Source organism: Acipenser ruthenus, chromosome 30, assembly GCF_902713425.1.
Source record: "Acipenser ruthenus chromosome 30, fAciRut3.2 maternal haplotype, whole genome shotgun sequence".
NCBI lineage: Eukaryota > Metazoa > Chordata > Actinopteri > Acipenseriformes > Acipenseridae > Acipenser > Acipenser ruthenus.
Window position 1 is genome coordinate 6,872,104 of NC_081218.1, and position 19,082 is coordinate 6,891,185.

Sequence of the window (19,082 nt, forward strand, 5' to 3'; positions counted from 1 at the left end):
ATCTTCCCTGTCCCTGCTGAAGAAAAGCAGGCCCAAACCATGATGCTGCCACCACCATGTTTGACAGTGGGGATGGTGTGTTCAGGGTGATGAGCTGTGTTGCTTTTACGCCAAACATAACGTTTTGCATTGTTGCCAAAAAGTTCGATTTTGGTTTCATCTGACCAGAGCACCTTCTTCCACATGTTTGGTGTGTCTCCCAGGTGGCTTGTGGCAAACTGTAAACGACACTTTTTATGGATATCTTTAAGAAATGGCTTTCTTCTTGCCACTCTTCCATAAAGGCCAGATTTGTGCAGTATACGACTGATTGTTGTCCTATGGACAGAGTCTCCCACCTCAGCTGTAGATCTCTGCAGTTCATCCAGAGTGATCATGGGCCTCTTGGCTGCATCTCTGATCAGACTTCTCCTTGTATGAGCTGAAAGTTTAGAGGGACGGCCAGGTCTTGGTAGATTTGCAGTGGTCTGATACTCCTTCCATTTCAATATTATCGCTTGCACAGTGCTCCTTGGGATGTTTAAAGCTTGGGAAATCTTTTTGTATCCAAATCCGGCTTTAAACTTCTCCACAACAGTATCTCGGACCTGCCTGGTGTGTTCCTTGTTCTTCATGATGCTCTCTGCGCTTTAAACGGACCTCTGAGACTATCACAGTGCAGGTGCATTTATACGGAGACTTGATTACACACAGGTGGATTCTATTTATCATCATTAGTCATTTAGGTCAACATTGGATCATTCAGAGATCCTCACTGAACTTCTGGAGAGAGTTTGCTGCACTGAAAGTAAAGGGGCTGAATAATTTTGCACGCCCAATTTTTCAGTTTTTTATTTGTTAAAAAAGTTTGAAATATCCAATAAATTTCGTTCCACTTCATGATTGTGTCCCACTTGTTGTTGATTCTTCACAAAAAATTACAGTTTCATATCTTTATGTTTGAAGCCTGAAATGTGGCAAAAGGTCGCAAAGTTCAAGGGGGCCGAATACTTTTGCAAGGCACTGTATGTATGTGATTACATATATACACTGTATATATAAAATAAGCCTTTTTCTTATTACTATAATTTACAAACAAATAATTTTGTTTGCGCCGCGGAGCTTCTAGACAACAGCCTGACTGACACCGTCTGACAGGAAACAGAATGCAGGGCGGACCCCCAGTCAGAGCAGCTCAGAAAGAACCCACAACGTGGTGCCTTATGACCAAACACAGACGCTCATGAAAAATGGGACATAGACAGGACAACTACCCAAAAGCGGGACAAAAGTAACATTTTACTAAACCTGTGTGGACACCAGGACGAGCTCTCTAAAAGGGGGGCTGTCCCGGGAAAATCGGGACGGTTGGTAGCTTTACCAAGAACCAAAACCACTGATCCAACAATGACCTGCTAAGGATTCATATACTGTGTATTGGATAGGAGTTCATTGTGCAAACACGTAGCATTTTTATTTGGTAGATGTTGGGGTTGGGGGGGGTGGTGTACATGCCACATGGACCCGAATATAATCACTTTTTGAATATGACTAATTACTATAGATTTGAAAAGCAACTTTGCAAAAATAAAAGTAAAGGTTGGTTCATACTTCAGATTCCGACATCATTTCTGGTTGGAGTCGAGGGTCTCCGGTCGGAATAACTTCATCCACACTCTTGTGATGTGCATCTTTTTTGGAAAGTCATACAGCCTTTTCTCACGCAAAAACGCAGGGGATCGGATGATCTTGAAAAATGTCAACATTTGCTACCTGGTCATACACTGGTAACCATCACGGAGCAAGACTTTGAGGAACTTTTGGCTTCGACATTCACACAGCGAATAAAAGCTGCATAGCTGCCTGCGCCCGACGCATCACATTCATCTGCTTCAGAAGTATGAACCAGCCCTAACTAAAACCCTGCAAGAAAAAGCAATGACCATCTCGAAAAACGTTTGTGGTAAATTCATTCATTCTTTTCAGATCTAACTTTTCTGTACAGCATTTCCAATATTTAGTTTGCAGGTTTATATACAAAAGCCAAAAATAAATAAATAAAAAAGTATCATTGATTGCTTACATATGTTTACATAATATTCCTAATAATTCTAGGAGGGCTGTAACATTTTGAGACTTGTAGTCTTTATTATTATTATTATTATTATTATTATTATTATTATTATTGTTTTTTTTCCTGGTTTCTCGGTCTTGGTGTAATAATAAAATAACACAGTTAAATTTACAGTAAAATACATTTCAATAAAGTTTATTTCTGCACATACAACTTGATCAGGATGGCAAAGAAGTCCTACAACTTTAAACTGAAAAGCTGTTGAGCTCGCAGCAGGCCCACCAAGAGGTGGGGAGGACGGGGAAATTTCCCCGGGGCCCAACGCCCCGAATGGGGGCCCTGATGAAGGGGGAACTTTTTTTTTAATATATATATATATATATATATATATATATATATATATATATATATATATACACAGTGCCTTGCGAAAGTATTCGGCCCCCTTGAACTTTGCGACCTTTTGCCACATTTCAGGCTTCAAACATAAAGATATGAAACTGTAATTTTTTGTGAAGAATCAACAACAAGTGGGACACAATCATGAAGTGGAACGAAATTTATTGGATATTTCAAACTTTTTTAACAAATAAAAAACTGAAAAATTGGGCGTGCAAAATTATTCAGCCCCTTTACTTTCAGTGCAGCAAACTCTCTCCAGAAGTTCAGTGAGGATCTCTGAATGATCCAATGTTGACCTAAATGACTAATGATGATAAATAGAATCCACCTGTGTGTAATCAAGTCTCCGTATAAATGCACCTGCACTGTGATAGTCTCAGAGGTCCGTTTAAAGCGCAGAGAGCATCATGAAGAACAAGGAACACACCAGGCAGGTCCGAGATACTGTTGTGGAGAAGTTTAAAGCCGGATTTGGATACAAAAAGATTTCCCAAGCTTTAAAAATCCCAAGGAGCACTGTGCAAGCGATAATATTGAAATGGAAGGAGTATCAGACCACTGCAAATCTACCAAGACCTGGCCGTCCCTCTAAACTTTCAGCTCATACAAGGAGAAGACTGATCAGAGATGCAGCCAAGAGGCCCATGATCACTCTGGATGAACTGCAGAGATCTACAGCTGAGGTGGGAGACTCTGTCCATAGGACAACAATCAGTCGTATACAGCACAAATCTGGCCTTTATGGAAGAGTGGCAAGAAGAAAGCCATTTCTTAAAGATATCCATAAAAAGTGTCGTTTACAGTTTGCCACAAGCCACCTGGGAGACACACCAAACATGTGGAAGAAGGTGCTCTGGTCAGATGAAACCAAAATCGAACTTTTTGGCAACAATGCAAAACGTTATGTTTGGCGTAAAAGCAACACAGCTCATCACCCTGAACACACCATCCCCACTGTCAAACATGGTGGTGGCAGCATCATGGTTTGGGCCTGCTTTTCTTCAGCAGGGACAGGGAAGATGGTTAAAATTGATGGGAAGATGGATGGAGCCAAATACAGGACCATTCTGGAAGAAAACCTGATGGAGTCTGCAAAAGACCTGAGACTGGGACGGAGATTTGTCTTCCAACACAATGATCCAAAACATAAAGCAAAATCTACAATGGAATGGTTCACAAATAAACATATCCAGGTGTTAGAATGGCCAAGTCAAAGTCCAGACCTGAATCCAATCGAGAATCTGTGGAAAGAACTGAAAACTGCTGTTCACAAATGCTCTCCATCCAACCTCACTGAGCTCGAGCTGTTTTGCAAGGAGGAATGGGCAAAAATTTCAGTCTCTCGATGTGCAAAACTGATAGAGACATACCCCAAGCGACTTACAGCTGTAATCGCAGCAAAAGGTGGCGCTACAAAGTATTAACTTAAGGGGGCTGAATAATTTTGCACGCCCAATTTTTCAGTTTTTTATTTGTTAAAAAAGTTTGAAATATCCAATAAATTTCGTTCCACTTCATGATTGTGTCCCACTTGTTGTTGATTCTTCACAAAAAATTACAGTTTCATATCTTTATGTTTGAAGCCTGAAATGTGGCAAAAGGTCGCAAAGTTCAAGGGGGCCGAATACTTTCGCAAGGCACTGTATATATATAATATTTTAAAACTAGCCCTGCATAAGACCCTTTGCGTTCCCACCACCACATTAAAAAGAAAAACTCCCGTGCTGCACACCGAGCCGATGTGCTTCTGTGGTGTAATGATTGTGTATCCAGGCGCTGTCAAACACTTCCTTTCACACAATGATTTGAACTTTCGCATTTCATATTTTACTACACCAAAAAGCTGAAAAAAAGGCATAGCAATTTTATGTATTTTTTTTAGACTTTTAAAAACTTTAAAAGAACCCTAAAATTGCACAATATATACCACAGTATGAATTATTCAATTATCAAGATATATAATTTGCTCAAAACAATGTGGTGCAGCAGTTTGTTAGAAAAATTATATCATGTAAAATAAATAAAGTACTTTCTTCAGCGGGTGGTAAACACAATTAGAGAATGATCCGTTATATTGCTTAAAATACTGTAACGGGCACGGCTGGACTGACTCGCGTTGCCACCTGTCGGCGAATAGGGTGCTGTGCCCGGAGCCAGTCCCCTACATTTGGTTAATGTGCAGCAGAGGAACTATGGTAGGGGAGAAACGGAATTATTGTTGTTGTGTTTATTTGTTTGTTATTGTAAAAGTTCCAGTACTGTTCTATGAATTTCCCTGTAATTGTTATTACCCTTCCGGTGTTGTTTGTTAAGTATGTGAATGTCACCCTGAGAGGCAGAGTAGTGCTCTGGGGTGGGGAAGGGCTGTGTGTGCGTGTTTGGTTGGTTGGCGCTGACTTGCTGTTAGCTGCATAATAAACTGCATTACCTAAAAGAGCTATTGTGTGCGTGTCTCCGTTAATCCCTGTGCTCGCTACACTGGTGTCAGAGTGGGATGGATGACACGCACTTAATCCGCAGCTGGAAGATGGACGAAGAGATCCAGAGGATGGAGCAACAGATCGCCCAGCTGACGGGACGGATGCAGAACACCCAGCGGCAACGCGGAGAAACAAGACTCGCGCTTCAGAAGACCCACGGTGGCGAACTCTTGCTGCAGCAGAAAGAAGCTGGCAGCCAAGCGCGCCACCTCCGGAGAGACGCCGAAGACAGCAACCAGGCGGGATGCCTCGGGAGCAGCAACCTAGACGAGGCTAGCCGAGCGGGCTACTCCGGGAGAGGCTACGAGCACGCCGGTGGCGGGGAAGAGGACGGCTGAGAACGGAACCAAAGTGGCGTGAACCCTTATCAGCCCGGGTGGCCCCAGCCCCCTGCCTCGGTGGAACCAGCGCAGCCTGCCAACAAGAGTGCTGTCAAGGCAGGCCGCTATGACGGGACTGCGCCCTGGGAAGCCTACCAAGCAAAGTTCCGCCTCGCAGCCTTGGCAAACAACTGGAGAATAGAAGAACAGGCGGGGCAGCTGGCGGCAGCACTGGAAGGGAAGGCGATGCAAGCATTGCTCGATTTAGACCCAGAGGAGCCGTGTGACTTCCATACCCTATCCATGGCTCTCCAGCGCCGCTTTGGACAAGTGGAGTCAGCCGTCAGCCTGCGCGATCGCCTCGCCACGCGCAAGAGAGCCAGTGGCGAGAAACTCGGGATACTGGCCGCGGACACTAAATACTTGGCATGGAGGGGGTATCCTGGTTTACCTCCGGCTGTACAAGAAGACCTGGCGATGAAGGCGTTCATCCGTGGCCTGAACCCCACCGCGCTCAGACAACACGTTCGGCTCGTTGCCCCAACCTCCCTAGAGCAGGCTTTAACCCATGCCCTAAGGATTGAGGCCGTGCTCGAGGAGGGCGAGCGAGTCCGGATCCCCAAAGTCTGCACGGTCAGAGGAAAGGAAGATAGCGATGGAGACGAGGATACCACCGCTGTCAGGCAGACCACGTCTGTAAGGCGCTGCTGGAACTGCGGAAGCCCAGGTCACCTGCATGCACAATGCCACCGCCGCCGTCACCCAGTACCGTCTGAACAAGAGACGTCGTCGGCGGGAAACGAAAAAGGAGCGGCGTAAACGGGGGACCGCCGCTCCTTTACCTTCCTTCCCCCACCCATAGAGACAATGAGAACGACGCGGTGGCAATGGTGGGCCGTGTTGGCCAGGGCAACAGTCTGCATGCACCCTGCCTCCTAAATGGGGTGCAGTGCAAGGCCTTGGTCGACACGGGCTCCACCATCTCCATCCTGCGGCCCGGGGTCCTCCCCAGAGAAAGTGACAGATGGCTGGGAGGCTGGACGCCCACCAAGGTTCGCCTCCGCACTGTCACCGGCCAGGTCGCGTCCATGCTGGGACGACGGCGTCTGGAGATCCAGCTCGGAGACTGCACGATCCAACACGAATTCTGGCTGGCGGAGATACAGGATCGCTGCATTCTGGGCCTGGACCTCCTGAACAAAGTAGGAGCTACCATCGACTTGGCTGAGGGAACCCTGTGCCTTGGCCAGAGCCAACTGCGCCTGATTCCAGGTAGGGAGAAGGAAGGGGAGCAACGCCGCACCAGAACCACCGTGCGGCATAGCCAGACGAGGGAGGTTCGTCGAACGCGGGGGGGGGGCAGGACCCGGCCTCTCCCAGAAGCAGAGGACAGGACATCGGCGACAGAGTTTGCAAGGGCTTCAACTGTCTACGCCCCCTCCCCTGCAGAACTTTCACCGCCCCCTGCTGTGGCAGAGGAGTAAGGAGGGTCTATCTCAGGGCCAGCGGGACCAGTTATGGGAACTATTAAGGGGGTACTTGGACATTTTTGCTGCAAACATAGAGGACTGTGGGCGGACTGGATTAGTTCAGCACAGCATTAACACAGGAGACGCGGCTCCGTTCCGGGAGCGGCCATGGCGGCTACCCTTGGCAACGCGGGAAGTGGCCGAGGGCATGATTCTGGAAATGGCCGCTGCCGGGGTAATTGAACCATCGGCTAGCCCTTGGGCCGCGCCAGCCCAGCTGGTAAAAAAGAAAGACGGGTTACTGCGGTTCTGTGTGGATTATTGCAAACTGAATGCAGTGACCCACAAGGACTCGTACCCCCTCCCCAGAATCGATGAAGCTCTGGACTAAATCGCGGGCTCACGCTGGTTCAGCTCCCTCGACCTGCGCAGCGGATACTGGCAGGTTGAGCTGGCCCCTGAGGCACGACAGAAAACTGCATTCTCCATTGGCCAGAGTCTGTGGCAGTTTTCAGTGATGCCCTTTGGACTGTGCAATGCCCCAGCAACGTTCGAGCGCCTGATGGAGCTTGGCCCCCAACAAACTCGGTTGTCCCTGCAGCCAGCCCGGAGGCCAGCTCCCAGGACAGGGAAAGCGCTTCCCCCTTGCAACAACCGAATAGTTCACCAGCTGGTGGCCCAGGTAGGAGCATTCCGGCTCCAGCTGACTCCCAGCCCGCTGCACCTGTGCTCCAGCGCGGCCAGCGTATCCGTCGACCACCCCCGGGACTCTCTGACTTTGTGAGACATTAAGTGTTGGGCCGACGGGACGTTCGGCCCTAAGATGGGGACTGTGTAACGGGCACGGCTGGACTGACTCGCGTTGCCACCTGTCGGCGAATAGGGCGCTGTGCCCGGAGCCAGTCCCCTACATTTGGTTAATGTGCAGCAGAGGATGCTGGGAGTACGAACTATGGTAGGGGAGAAACGGAATTATTGTTGTTGTGTTTATTTGTTTGTTATTGTAAAAGTTCCAGTACTGTTCTATGAATTTCCCTGTAATTGTTATTACCCTTCGGGTGTTGTTTGTTAAGTATGTGAATGTCACCCTGAGAGGCAGAGTAGTGCTCTGGGGTGGGGAAGGGCTGTGTGTGCATGTTTGGTTGGTTGGCGCTGACTTGCTGTTAGCTGCTTAATAAACTGCATTACCTAAAAGAGCTATTGTGTGCGTGTCTCCATTCATCCCTGTGCTCACTACAATACAAATATATTTACCAATACAGGCTATTAGTTAAGAGCAGAGATGGGTGGTTAATTATTGGCACGGTATAAATAAAATAGTGTATAGCAACACCATTAAAATTGAGTTTATGTTAAAAACGTATGACGGTTCCCGGCGGCCCCGGGGAAGGATTGGTATGTACAATCGACAACGACACCTGAGCCTTCTGCCAGTTCTGTTGTCAATTCAACACTTCTTTCTATTCCTTAAGGATACTATCTTCAAGTATTGCGCATCCTAGTTAGACAGCTTTTTGGGTCTTCCAGTGCTGGTTTTGTCTATTACAGATGATGATTCTCTGTACTCGTTGATTATGCTTCAGATACCACACCTTGAAAATCGATTGATGTGAGCGATTTTACTCAATGTGTTTCCTGTATGCAAGTCAAGGTTGTTATAATAGTAGAAAACGCTAGTGGAGGCTTTGAGTAAATTGCTGATGCTCATAATGCAACGTGTCTAAGACTTTTTCACACCAGTGTAGGTGACTATTACAAGGATATATTTTTGTTCAATGTGGCGTTCTGTTTCCATGGCAACATGGAATACAATTCTATATTCTCCATGGTGTCAATCTGTATACATATAACAGATCTCCTTCGGAGGTTAATCGGCCACAGCGCTCTGCTCACATTGAAGAGCTGTATTGAACTGTATTGAACTGTCCGGGGTATCAATCAGTCTGGAAACGAGGGCACAGCACACGGCATGAGCTAGCCTGTCTGCCTGCCTTGCCCTGCCCTGACCTCCCCTCTCTCTCTCTCTCTCTCTCTCTCTCTCTCTCTCTCTCTCTCTCTCTCTCTCTCTCTCTCTCTCTCTCTCTCTCTCTCTCTCTCTCTCTCTCTCTCTCTCTCTCTCTCTCTCTCTCTCTCTCTCTCTCTCTCTCTCTCTCTCTCTCTCTCTCTCTCTCTTTCTCTCCATCTCTCCCCCGAAGACATAGACACCTTTCAAAGACTTTTAAAATCCATTGCATCGTAGAGCATCAATATTAACCTCGCCCTTCTCCCCTCCTATACAGTGCTGTTTGAAATATCTGCAAATCCTGAATTAATGTAAAAAACCCAAACAAGTGGAAAACCAAAATATTCTCAATAGCATAGTAAAAGAGGACCAGTGATAATGTTAATAACGCTAATAAGAGGTAAGATAATGGGTTTTAAGCTGGTTCGCACTCCATTATTTTGCCAGTAAGAGGGAATACATTATTTTAAAACCCAGTCCAACACCAGCGGTTTATAAACACGCCGGTTCGGTGTTCAGGTCTTCAAAACGCGCTCCGCCCCGGCGCGGTATATGGAAAGGTGCGCTGTCTCTTTAAGGGGAGGGGGGCAGTCTGTTTCCAGCCCGGCCCATGCCCTGCTTGACGCGCTTCCTTCGCCCTCTCTCTCTCTCCTATGGCTCCGGGATGGATATTTTTAACTGAGCAATTTCGATACATATTCACCGTCTAAAAAAACAACTGAGTTTATGGCGGAGGTGCAGTCTGTCATTAATCGAAGCTTTCCCCCCTCCGTTTAGGAAAGCCGGTGTGTTTTTAAATGGGATTTGTTGTAAATCTCTCTGAATGTTTTTCCACAGGCAACAGAATAGATAGACTGTGTGCGAGAGAGAAATTTATGCAAAATGGGGGGGTCGTTTGTTTATTTATCATTCAATAGCAGAACGCGAGGATGTTTTTAATCAGACAGGGAATATAGTTTAATACATTATTATTATTATTATTATTATTATTATTATTATTAGATACACGTTACATCGGAGCCACCAGATATTCCAGATTGTGGTTGTTTTGTTTTCTTGTAAATCCGGCGATGCGCACAATACGAATTGAGGAAGTCAGTATACTGCTATTGTCATTATTCTTATTATTGTTCTCATTCGTACAATACTAATAATAGTAATAATGCAAAGCCTCTGATATCTTCCGCTGTGCGCTGAGCGTTTCGTGTGGGTCTGTCGTTCGATGCTTTTTTTAAATCACCCACAACCACCCAAAAATGCGGATCAATTGAGGAGACCATCCATCGATTCAGGAGAGTGGAGAGAATGACAGCTGTGTGCTTTAGAACTGAACGGATTCTGTAAATATATACATGAGAGAGAGAGAGAGCGAGAGAGAGCGCTATATCAATATAATTGAATATATATATATAGAGAGAGAGAGAGAGACACACTCGCACTCAGGGAACATGTCATCCAGATCAGCGCTACCTTCCGGGAATGAACGAAATGCAGATCATGTAAGTACATATTATTATTATTATTATTATTATTATTATTATTATTATAATAGTAATTATTGCTGTTATTATTGTTGTTGTTGTGTGTTTATGATTTGTGGCGCTTGGTTTCCCGGCGGGGTGTGTGTGTGGGGGGGAGTCCTTGTTGTATATAATACAAGGCAGGCCTATACAGCATGAATGCAGGTGTCCAACACTAGCATTGTGGCCCCTCTGTATCGCACAGTAATAATCATTCTAATACGCGTCTTGTGGATTCCGGTTTGCACAGGCAACGCTTGTAATTCTAATCTTAGGGTATTAATTGCACTCGAAAGCATTAATTATGGTGTTATCGAGGGCTATTATTATACACAGCTAGTAGAAGGTAATGCGATATCTGTATTATATAATGTAGTGCATGTGTATGAGGCATTATGAACGCACTGTGTTTTGTATTCGAGTATATTGCTATGCTGCAGAGCGTGTAATACAGCACGGCCGCGCTCGGTATTGTTGTCCTGCGGCTCCGCATCGCATACATGGCTGTGCTGCTGCTACATTGTTAATACAATGTAATATTATCAAGGAGAAAATAACCCACCGTAATTGTTAATGTTGAGTCATGTGCGCACACCAAACCCGTGGACATGTCATACATGTTAATATACGTGTGTGTGCGGGCCCAGCTTGTGTCATTGGTGACATACATGTATGTATGTATGTATGTACACCTCGTTTAGCAGATAATATATACACCGCGGGTTGTAGACGTGTGTGTGTGTCACGGTATCTTTTTAATATACAGTATCTGCTTGTATGGTTCTGTGCAGTCAAGAGAAACGTAGTTAAATAGAGACTTAAACATAGACGCCGGTAGCTGTTTACATACATACATACATACATACATACATGAACACAGGATTTGCATTGGCAGGGTGTGTTTATCGAGGAGGATTAAAGCTGATAGCTGCTGAAATGATATATAAACAGCAAGCCCAGGGCACTCCACTCCAGTGCTGAATTAAACTGACCCTTGTCCCTCCCTGTCCTCTCTTGGAGGTAGCAGGGTTTTTTTTTGAGATCTTGTGAGTGTGATCTGTTGGCACAGAAGGGGGGGAGGGGTGTCAGTGAATTGATTGGTATCGTGTTAACCCTTTAGTAGACTGCCCTGAACCCCAGTGCTGGCTCAGCCTGGTTATACTGAGCACTGGAGCCAGACTGTGCTTCACTGCTTCACTCTGTGTTTGTGTGCCTGTGTGCCTGTGTGCCTGTGTGTGTGTGTGTCACTATCTGTGTGTGGCAGAGGTAGCTGATTTCAATATGTTTTAAATGACATCTATTTTGCCAAATATCTAATATCGGTACACTGTGCACTCTATACACTGTGCACTCTATATACTCTGTACAGTGTATGCCAGTGTCCCGCCTGGTTTTTGTTCTAACCATACCCTAAATAATTTAATTGCACCAATTAAGCTTTTAATAACGTTCAATAAAGTACTTTAGGGTGCAGTGGAATAAAAACAAACTGTTGTGCACCACTGCTGTATACACTCTGTGCACTGTACACTCTATACACTCTGTACACTGTACACTGTACACTCTATACACTGTGCACTGTTAACACTGTACACTCTATACACTCTGTACACTGTTCACACTATACACTCTGTCCACTCTATACACTGTCCACTCTATACACTCTGTACACTGTACACTCTATACACACTGTACACTCTATACACTGTACACTCTATACACTGTACACTCTATACACTCTGTACACTCTATACACTGTACACTCTATACACTCTGTACACTGTTCACACTGTACACTCTATACACTGTATACTCTATACACTCTGTACACTCTATACACTCTGTACACTCTATACACTGTACACTGTTCACACTGTACACTCTATACACACTGTACACTATACACTGTACACTCTATACACTCTATACACTGTACACTCTGCACACTGTACACTGTGCACTGTATACACTGTACACACTGTACACTATACACACTGTACACTGTGCACACTGTACACTCTATACACTGTGCACACTGTACACTCTATACACTGTGCACACTGTACACTCTATACACTGCACACTGTACACTCTATACACTGTACACTGTGCACATTGTACACTATACACTGTACACTCTATACACTCTGTACACTGTACACTCTATACACTGTACACTCTGTACACTCTGTACACTCTATACAATCTGTACACTGCTTCATGTTCATTCGTATCCTTCTGCTTATTAATGGGGGATGCCTGATCACTGCCCTCCTTTAACCCTTTCAGTCCTGCTTATCTTAACTGCTTCAAAGAATCCCACGGCCTATGAAGGAATAGAATCCTTGAGAAGGGCCTGGGTTTTTGTATTGCAGAGATAACAGACCAGTAAGAGAAATATGACATCAGCTGCATTGTTATACAAGTGAGTACAACATGTGTTGATGTTTGAGGCCAGAGATTCCTCAACTTCAATCACACAAGTATAGAGTTCTTAAAGTACTGATGGGAATATAAAGTTTCTTTGCAATACGCAAAGTGGCTGTAGACACATTTTAAATAAAGTAATAACACCATTACTGGTGCGCTCGGCCAATTGTGTGCCACCCCCTGGGAGCTCCTGTACACGGTCGGCAGTGGAATAGCCTGGACTCGAACCGGCGACCTCCAGGGTATAGGGCGCATCCTGCACTCCACGCAGAGCGCCTTTACCGGATGCGGATAAACACTTCAAATAAAATCCACTTTTAAAAGGGGGTGTTGTATCCCCTGATTGACTCGCTTCCCGAATCTGAAACGTGGAAAAGGGGGTGTTGCACAGTGAAAAAAACTCAACGTTTTATTCTCCTTTATTATGTTCCATGTAACAGAAAATAGCATCACATTATAAAAAAGCATTTCTGAGCGAGGTGCTGTTTGTCCCCCCTCATTCTGACTCCTCCCAGACCTGAAGCAACCTCTGAGCTTTCGGAGAGATCACTGTGTGTGAATTCAGATCTGCTCTCTCCACTTCCTGCTGTCTAAAACATCAAACGTTCTCTCTTCACATGCCGTTTTAGAAACTGTTGCGCAAATTCTGGCAAAGTGGTAAATCGTTGCAAGGCAAAACATGTCGTGATGTATTTCTCATTTCTATCCGTTGTGTCATTTCTGGCGGACACAGACATGTTTTTCTTTTTTTTTTTTTTTTGCCTTTGAATGCATGGAAAACAATGTATTTGGCTATTTGCCCCAGCGCTAAAATTTATAAACTGACTTTTTCTATATGATATTATCAAAAAGACATTGTGCAAAGGCAATGCATGTGTGAATGAGGTGTGAAATCAAGAACGCTTTTAGATATTTTGTGTAAACTTTTATAGGGTAGGAATTATAATTCTCAAAGCTAGAGTATCTGGAAATGCATTTTGAAAGATTATTGGAACATGAAAACCCCTCGTTCCTCCCGTGCTGGTGTTGGATATGAAACTCGTGGCTCTGCAGTGATCTCGCTCATTGTCTGAGCACAGCAGTATTGTCCCGACCCGTCCTCGCTCACAGCTGATCCTCTTCAGGGATAGCAATAAGGTGTTTTATACACAGCATCCTGGTCCATTGCACTGCCTCCTCATAGCCTGGCTTCCTGTCCCTCTTCACTTCCTCCTGCACTTCATGTATTTAGGGGCAGTGACCCTGCTCTGTGGAAGATCCAACATGCACCAGGAAGCCCTTTCAAGCTGGTCCTGCACAGTGTGGAAAATTTGTAAACGACTCTTTGAGCTGCTTGACTTGCACTTGACTTATGAGAAAGTTCTGTGCGATTTACAGTATTTCTGTGATTTCATTTCTCAAAGCATTCATTGAAGTTCTGTGGCATGTTAGCTTGTTTCCTTGTGTGCGTTGGACTCAGGGCTCAGTCAGAGGGGATCCTAATACCTGGGACACAGGCAGACAGACAGGAGATGGGCTTGCTGTGTGGTGTGTTCATTTGAATTCACTAGGCGTTCTACTTGTTGTCCCGCTGTAGCTGTGCTACTCACAGTGCTGTGGCTGAGGGCACGCGTGCAGGGGCAACTCCTGTTCTTCAATTCCTTTTACGACATGTTGTAGGCTCGATGTTGGTGTCTCTGTGTGGTCGGCTTTTCTCTGTTGTGTGTGTGACTAACTCATAGCCATGGTTGTCTGCGTGTGTGTGTCTCAATGTCAGTGTCTCTGCATGTCTGTGTGTGTAGCCTTGGTCAGCTTCCTTTCTCTTGTGTATGCCATGTGCTCCTAGCCTTGCTTACTCCCTTTCTCTACCTCTTTGTCACTCAGTTTGCTGCGGGCATGCTCTTGTATTAATTGAGGAGGCTCGCGGGCTATAGTTCCAGTGTACAGATTTTGGTGGGGGGCTCTCTGCCACTCAGCTTGGTGGTGGTGGTGGTGGTGGGTGGGTGGGGCTCTCTCTGTCTCTGTGTGGTGTGGGGCTCTCCCTCTGTCACTCAGTGTGGTGCAGGGCTCTCTCTCTCTGTCTCTGTGTGGTGCAGGGCTCTCTCTCTGTCACTCAGTGTGGTGCGTGGCTCCCTCTCTGTCTCTGTGTGGTGCGGGGCTCTCTCTCTGTCTCTATGTGGTGCGGGGCTCTCTCTCTGTCACTCAGTGTGGTGCAGGGCTCTCTCTCTCTCTGTCTCTGTGTGGTGCGGTTCTCTCTCTCTGTCACTCACTGTGGTGCAGGGCTCTCTCTCTGTCACTCAGTGTGGTGCGGGGCTCTCTCTCTGTCTCTATGTGGTGCAGGGCTCTCTCTCTGTCACTCAGTGTGGTGCAGGGCTCTCTCTGTCTCTGTGTGGTGCGGGGCTCTCTCTCTGTCTCACTGTGGTGCGGGGCTCTCTCTCTGTCACTCAGTGTGGTGCGGGGCTCTCTCTCTGTCTCTATGTGGTGCGGGGCTCTCTCTGTCACTCAGTGTGGTGCGGGGCTCTCTGTCACTCTGTGGTGCAGGGCTCTGTCTCTGTGGTGCAGGGCTCTCTCTCTGTCTCTATGTGGTGCGGGGCTCTCTCTGTCTCTGTGTGGTGCAGGGCTCTCTCTCTCTCTGTCACTCAGTGTGGTGCGGGGCTCTCTGTCACTCAGTGTGGTGCGGGGCTCTCTGTCACTCAGTGTGGTGCAGGGCTCTCTCTCTGTCACTCAGTGTGGTGCAGGGCTCTCTCTCTGTCACTCAGTGTGGTGCGGAGCTCTCTCTCTGTCACTCAGTGTGGTGCAGGGCTCTCTCTCTGTCACTCAGTGTGGTGCGGGGCTCTCTCTTTGTCTCTGTGTGGTGCAGGGCTCTCTCTCTCTCTGTCACTCAGTGTGGTGCAGGGCTCTCTCTCTGTCTCTGTGGTGCAGGGCTCTCTCTCTGTCTCTGTGTGGTGCAGGGCTCTCTCACTGTCACTCGGTGTGGTGCAGGGCTCTCTCTCTGTCTCTGTGGTGCAGGGCTCTCTCTCTGTCTCTGTGTGGTGCAGGGCTCTCTCACTGTCACTCAGTGTGGTGCAGGGCTCTCTCTCTGTCTCTGTGTGGTGCAGGGCTCTCTCACTGTCACTCAGTGTGGTGCAGGGCTCTCTCTCTGTCTCTGTGTGGTGCAGGGCTCTCTCACTGTCACTCAGTGTGGTGCAGGGCTCACTGTCACTCAGTGTGGTGCAGGGCTCTCTCTCTGTCTCTGTGTGTGCGGGGCTCTCTCTCTGTCTCTGTGTGGTGCGGGGCTCTCTCTCTGTCTCTCAGTGTGGTGCAGGGCTCTCTCTCTGTCACTCAGTGTGGTGCAGGGCTCTCTCTGTCTCTGTGTGGTGCAGGGCTCTCTCTCTGTCACTCAGTGTGGTGCAGGGCTCTCTCTCTGTCTCTGTGTGGTGCAGGGCTCTCTCACTGTCACTCAGTGTGGTGCAGGGCTCTCTCTCTGTCACTCAGTGTGGTGCAGGGCTCTCTCTCTGTCATTCTGTGTGGTGCAGGGTTCTCTCTCTGTCTCTGTGTGGTGCGGGGCTCTCTCTCTGTCTCTCAGTGTGGTGCAGGGCTCTCTCTCTGTCTCTGTGGTGCAGGGCTCTCTTTCTGTCACTCAGTGTGGTGCGGAGCTCTCTCTCTGTCAGTCAGTGTGGTGCGGGGCTCCCTCTGTCTCTGTGTGGTGCAGGGCTCTCTCTCTGTCTCTGTGTGGTGCAGGGCTCTCTCACTGTCACTCAGTGTGGTGCAGGGCTCTCTCTCTGTCTCTGTGTGGTGCAGGGCTCTCTCTCTGTCTCTGTGTGGTGCAGGTCTCTCTCTCTGTCTCTGTGTGGTGCAGGGCTCTCTCACTGTCACTCAGTGTGGTGCGGGGCTCTCTCTCTGTCTCTCAGTGTGGTGCGTGGCTCCCTCTCTGTCTCTGTGTGGTGCAGGGCTATCTGTCTCTGTGTGGTGCAGGGCTCTCTCACTGTCACTCAGTGTGGTGCAGGGCTCTCTCTCTGTCACTCTGTGTGGTGCAGGGCTCTCTTTCTGTCACTCAGTGTGATGCGGGGCTCTCTCTCTGTCACACTGTGTGGTGCGGGGCTCTCTCTCTGTCTCTCAGTGTGGTGCGTGGCTCCCTCTCTGTCTCTGTGTGGTGCAGGGCTCTCTCTCTGTCTCTGTGGTGCAGGGCTCTCTCTCTGTCACTCAGTGTGGTGCGGGGCTCTCTCTCTGTCTCTCAGTGTGGTGCGTGGCTCCCTCTCTGTCTCTGTGTGGTGCAGGGCTCTCTCTCTGTCTCTGTGGTGCAGGGCTCTCTCTCTGTCACTCAGTGTGGTGCGGGGCTCTCTCTCTGTCTCTCAGTGTGGTGCGTTGCTCCCTCTCTGTCTCTGTGTGGTGCAGGGCTCTCTCTCTGTCTCTGTGGTGCAGGGCTCTCTCTCTGTCACTCAGTGTGGTGCGGGGCTCTCTCTCTGTCTCTCAGTGTGGTGCGTAGCTCCCTTTCTGTCTCTGTGTGGTGCAGGGCTCCCTCTCTGTCTCTGTGGTGCAGGGCTCTCTCTCTGTCACTCAGTGTGGTGCAGAGCTCTCTCTCTCTGTCTCTGTGTGGTGCAGGGATGCTGCTGTATTGACTGAGGAGGCGCTCTGGCTGTTAATCCATTGCTGAACAGCTGGCCTGAGAGAGTAAACAGAGAACCTGTCCTGATTAGCCTGGCCTGGTGGATGTGATTAACCATTAACCACGTGTGTGTGTGTGTGTGTGTGTGTGTGTTTGTGTGTGCCCTCTTGCTGTGTCAGTGTGTGTGTGTGTGTCTTGTTGGTTCAGGTTGGCTAGCAGGTTGTGCTTCTCTCTCTGTTTCTCTGGTGTCAGCGTGTGTGTGTGTTTGTGTGTGTGTGTCTCTTTCTCTGGTTCACTTGTTTTCTCGTTGACAGGAGATTTCAGTTGCTTATGTTTTTGTGACAACATCAACCCTATCATTGCACCAATTCACCTCAAAGGAAAAATTTTGAAACGTTGTATAGTTTACCTCCCCCTCCACACAGATTGCAAAAGCGTGATCTTTTTTTGTTATTAAATAAAAACCATGCAGTGCTGTGGTCTCCCGACCCTACCCATCATTACAAATATATTTTTTAAAGTATATTGTTCTATTCTAAATTATAGGCTATAAAATAGCTACAGCTTTTTTTTTGTTTCAACTTTCTTTTAACTTACTGTAGACAGTTACAAATAACTTGGATGAAATCTGTCTTTCAAAAGCAGTGTGCATTCTGGTGAGTAGTAGGTGGCTGGCGTTAGTTTCTGCGAGGGGCTGCAGCGTACAACGGAGCGCATCATAAGAGGTGGGGTGACGACCTCCCTGTCTCCTATCTCCTGTCTCATATCGAACCAGGAACACAGCCATACTGTAGCCTCAGTCTACAGACAGCAGCACGAAAACATCCTCACGATGTCAATAAACTGTCTAACCGGGCTGCACTCCGCAAACTCGCCGCTCCTGTGCTGTGTTCATATCCCGCAGCCAGGATCATTTTATTTATGTGAAAAACAGTCATCGTCATTGTTTTAAAAAGAGTTTGTGAACATGAATGAACTTGCTCTGTGTGCCCATTGTGAGCTGTAGCTGTTAGAAAGGGTTGAGGTTGTTGAGAAATACTGAAAAAAAACAGGGTGTGTGTGTGTCTCTGGTCTCTTCTCTCTGTCCCTCAGGGTTTCAGTCACATTAGCAGCTCTGCGCTCATCAATCAGTGGCCTGAATTAATTGACAGAGGGATCAATAGAGAGGGAGGGGCAGTGGTTAATCTGGGGGGGGGGGGGGCAGCCCTCCTAGCTATAGAGATCAAGGGGAGCTGGATAATAGCAAGTTTGTGGAGGTATTATAATGAGGAGCATACGATTATACATGAAAACTGCACAGTTAAATTATCATTGTGTGGGATAATCTTAACAACTGTTATTTAAATAAAACCGGGCACAAGAAACAGACCACCAGCAAATGATCTTCTCCCTACCTTAGAAAATATAAAGGATGGATTCCTCGGTTAAACCGAAAATATAAAAACTTTCAGAAAGACTACAAAACAAATCCTGGTTATCCCAGGAGAAGAATTTAGGAGCATGAGGGGAGTCGCACTAAATAATACACTAGTGAGAGCAAGACTTCCACCAGATTCTCCTGACATTACAATACGAAATAGACTTGTATAGGCTCTAAGGTTCCAATGAAATACAAGCTCTTGAGCTATAATATTGATTTGAAGCTGTTCATACAATTGAAGGAACTGATATTTGAACCGGTTCTTAAGCAGATCAAAGAGACAACTTAACTTAACAGAGGGGGTCTCTCTTATGAAAGAAACCTTATGCTGGCTCTAGAAGAGATGAAGAAAAGAGCAGAGAGATGAGGAGGGAGGGGGAATGCGTCTGCTGACAGAGCTGGGAGGAGGTGAAGGGGAGAGA

The 19,082-nt window shown here is 47.0% G+C and overlaps 1 protein-coding gene across 5 annotated transcripts in view; it reads left to right on the forward strand.

Annotated features, from left to right (window-relative positions):
- The first annotated feature begins 9,287 nt into the window (after window positions 1–9,287).
- LOC117403381 (MAP/microtubule affinity-regulating kinase 4-like) overlaps window positions 9,288–19,082 on the forward strand; it is a 48,461-nt gene continuing 38,666 nt past the window's right edge. For 2 of the 5 annotated variants that reach the window (XM_059004599.1, XM_059004600.1), the window contains exon 1: window positions 9,291–10,225. In XM_059004599.1, coding sequence (XP_058860582.1) covers window positions 10,079–10,225 — 147 coding nt within the window. In that variant the 5' untranslated portion in view covers window positions 9,291–10,078. Of the gene's footprint in view, window positions 10,226–19,082 lie in introns of all 5 variants that reach the window. The other 3 variants (XM_059004597.1, XM_059004598.1, XM_059004601.1) reach the window with 3 other exon arrangements.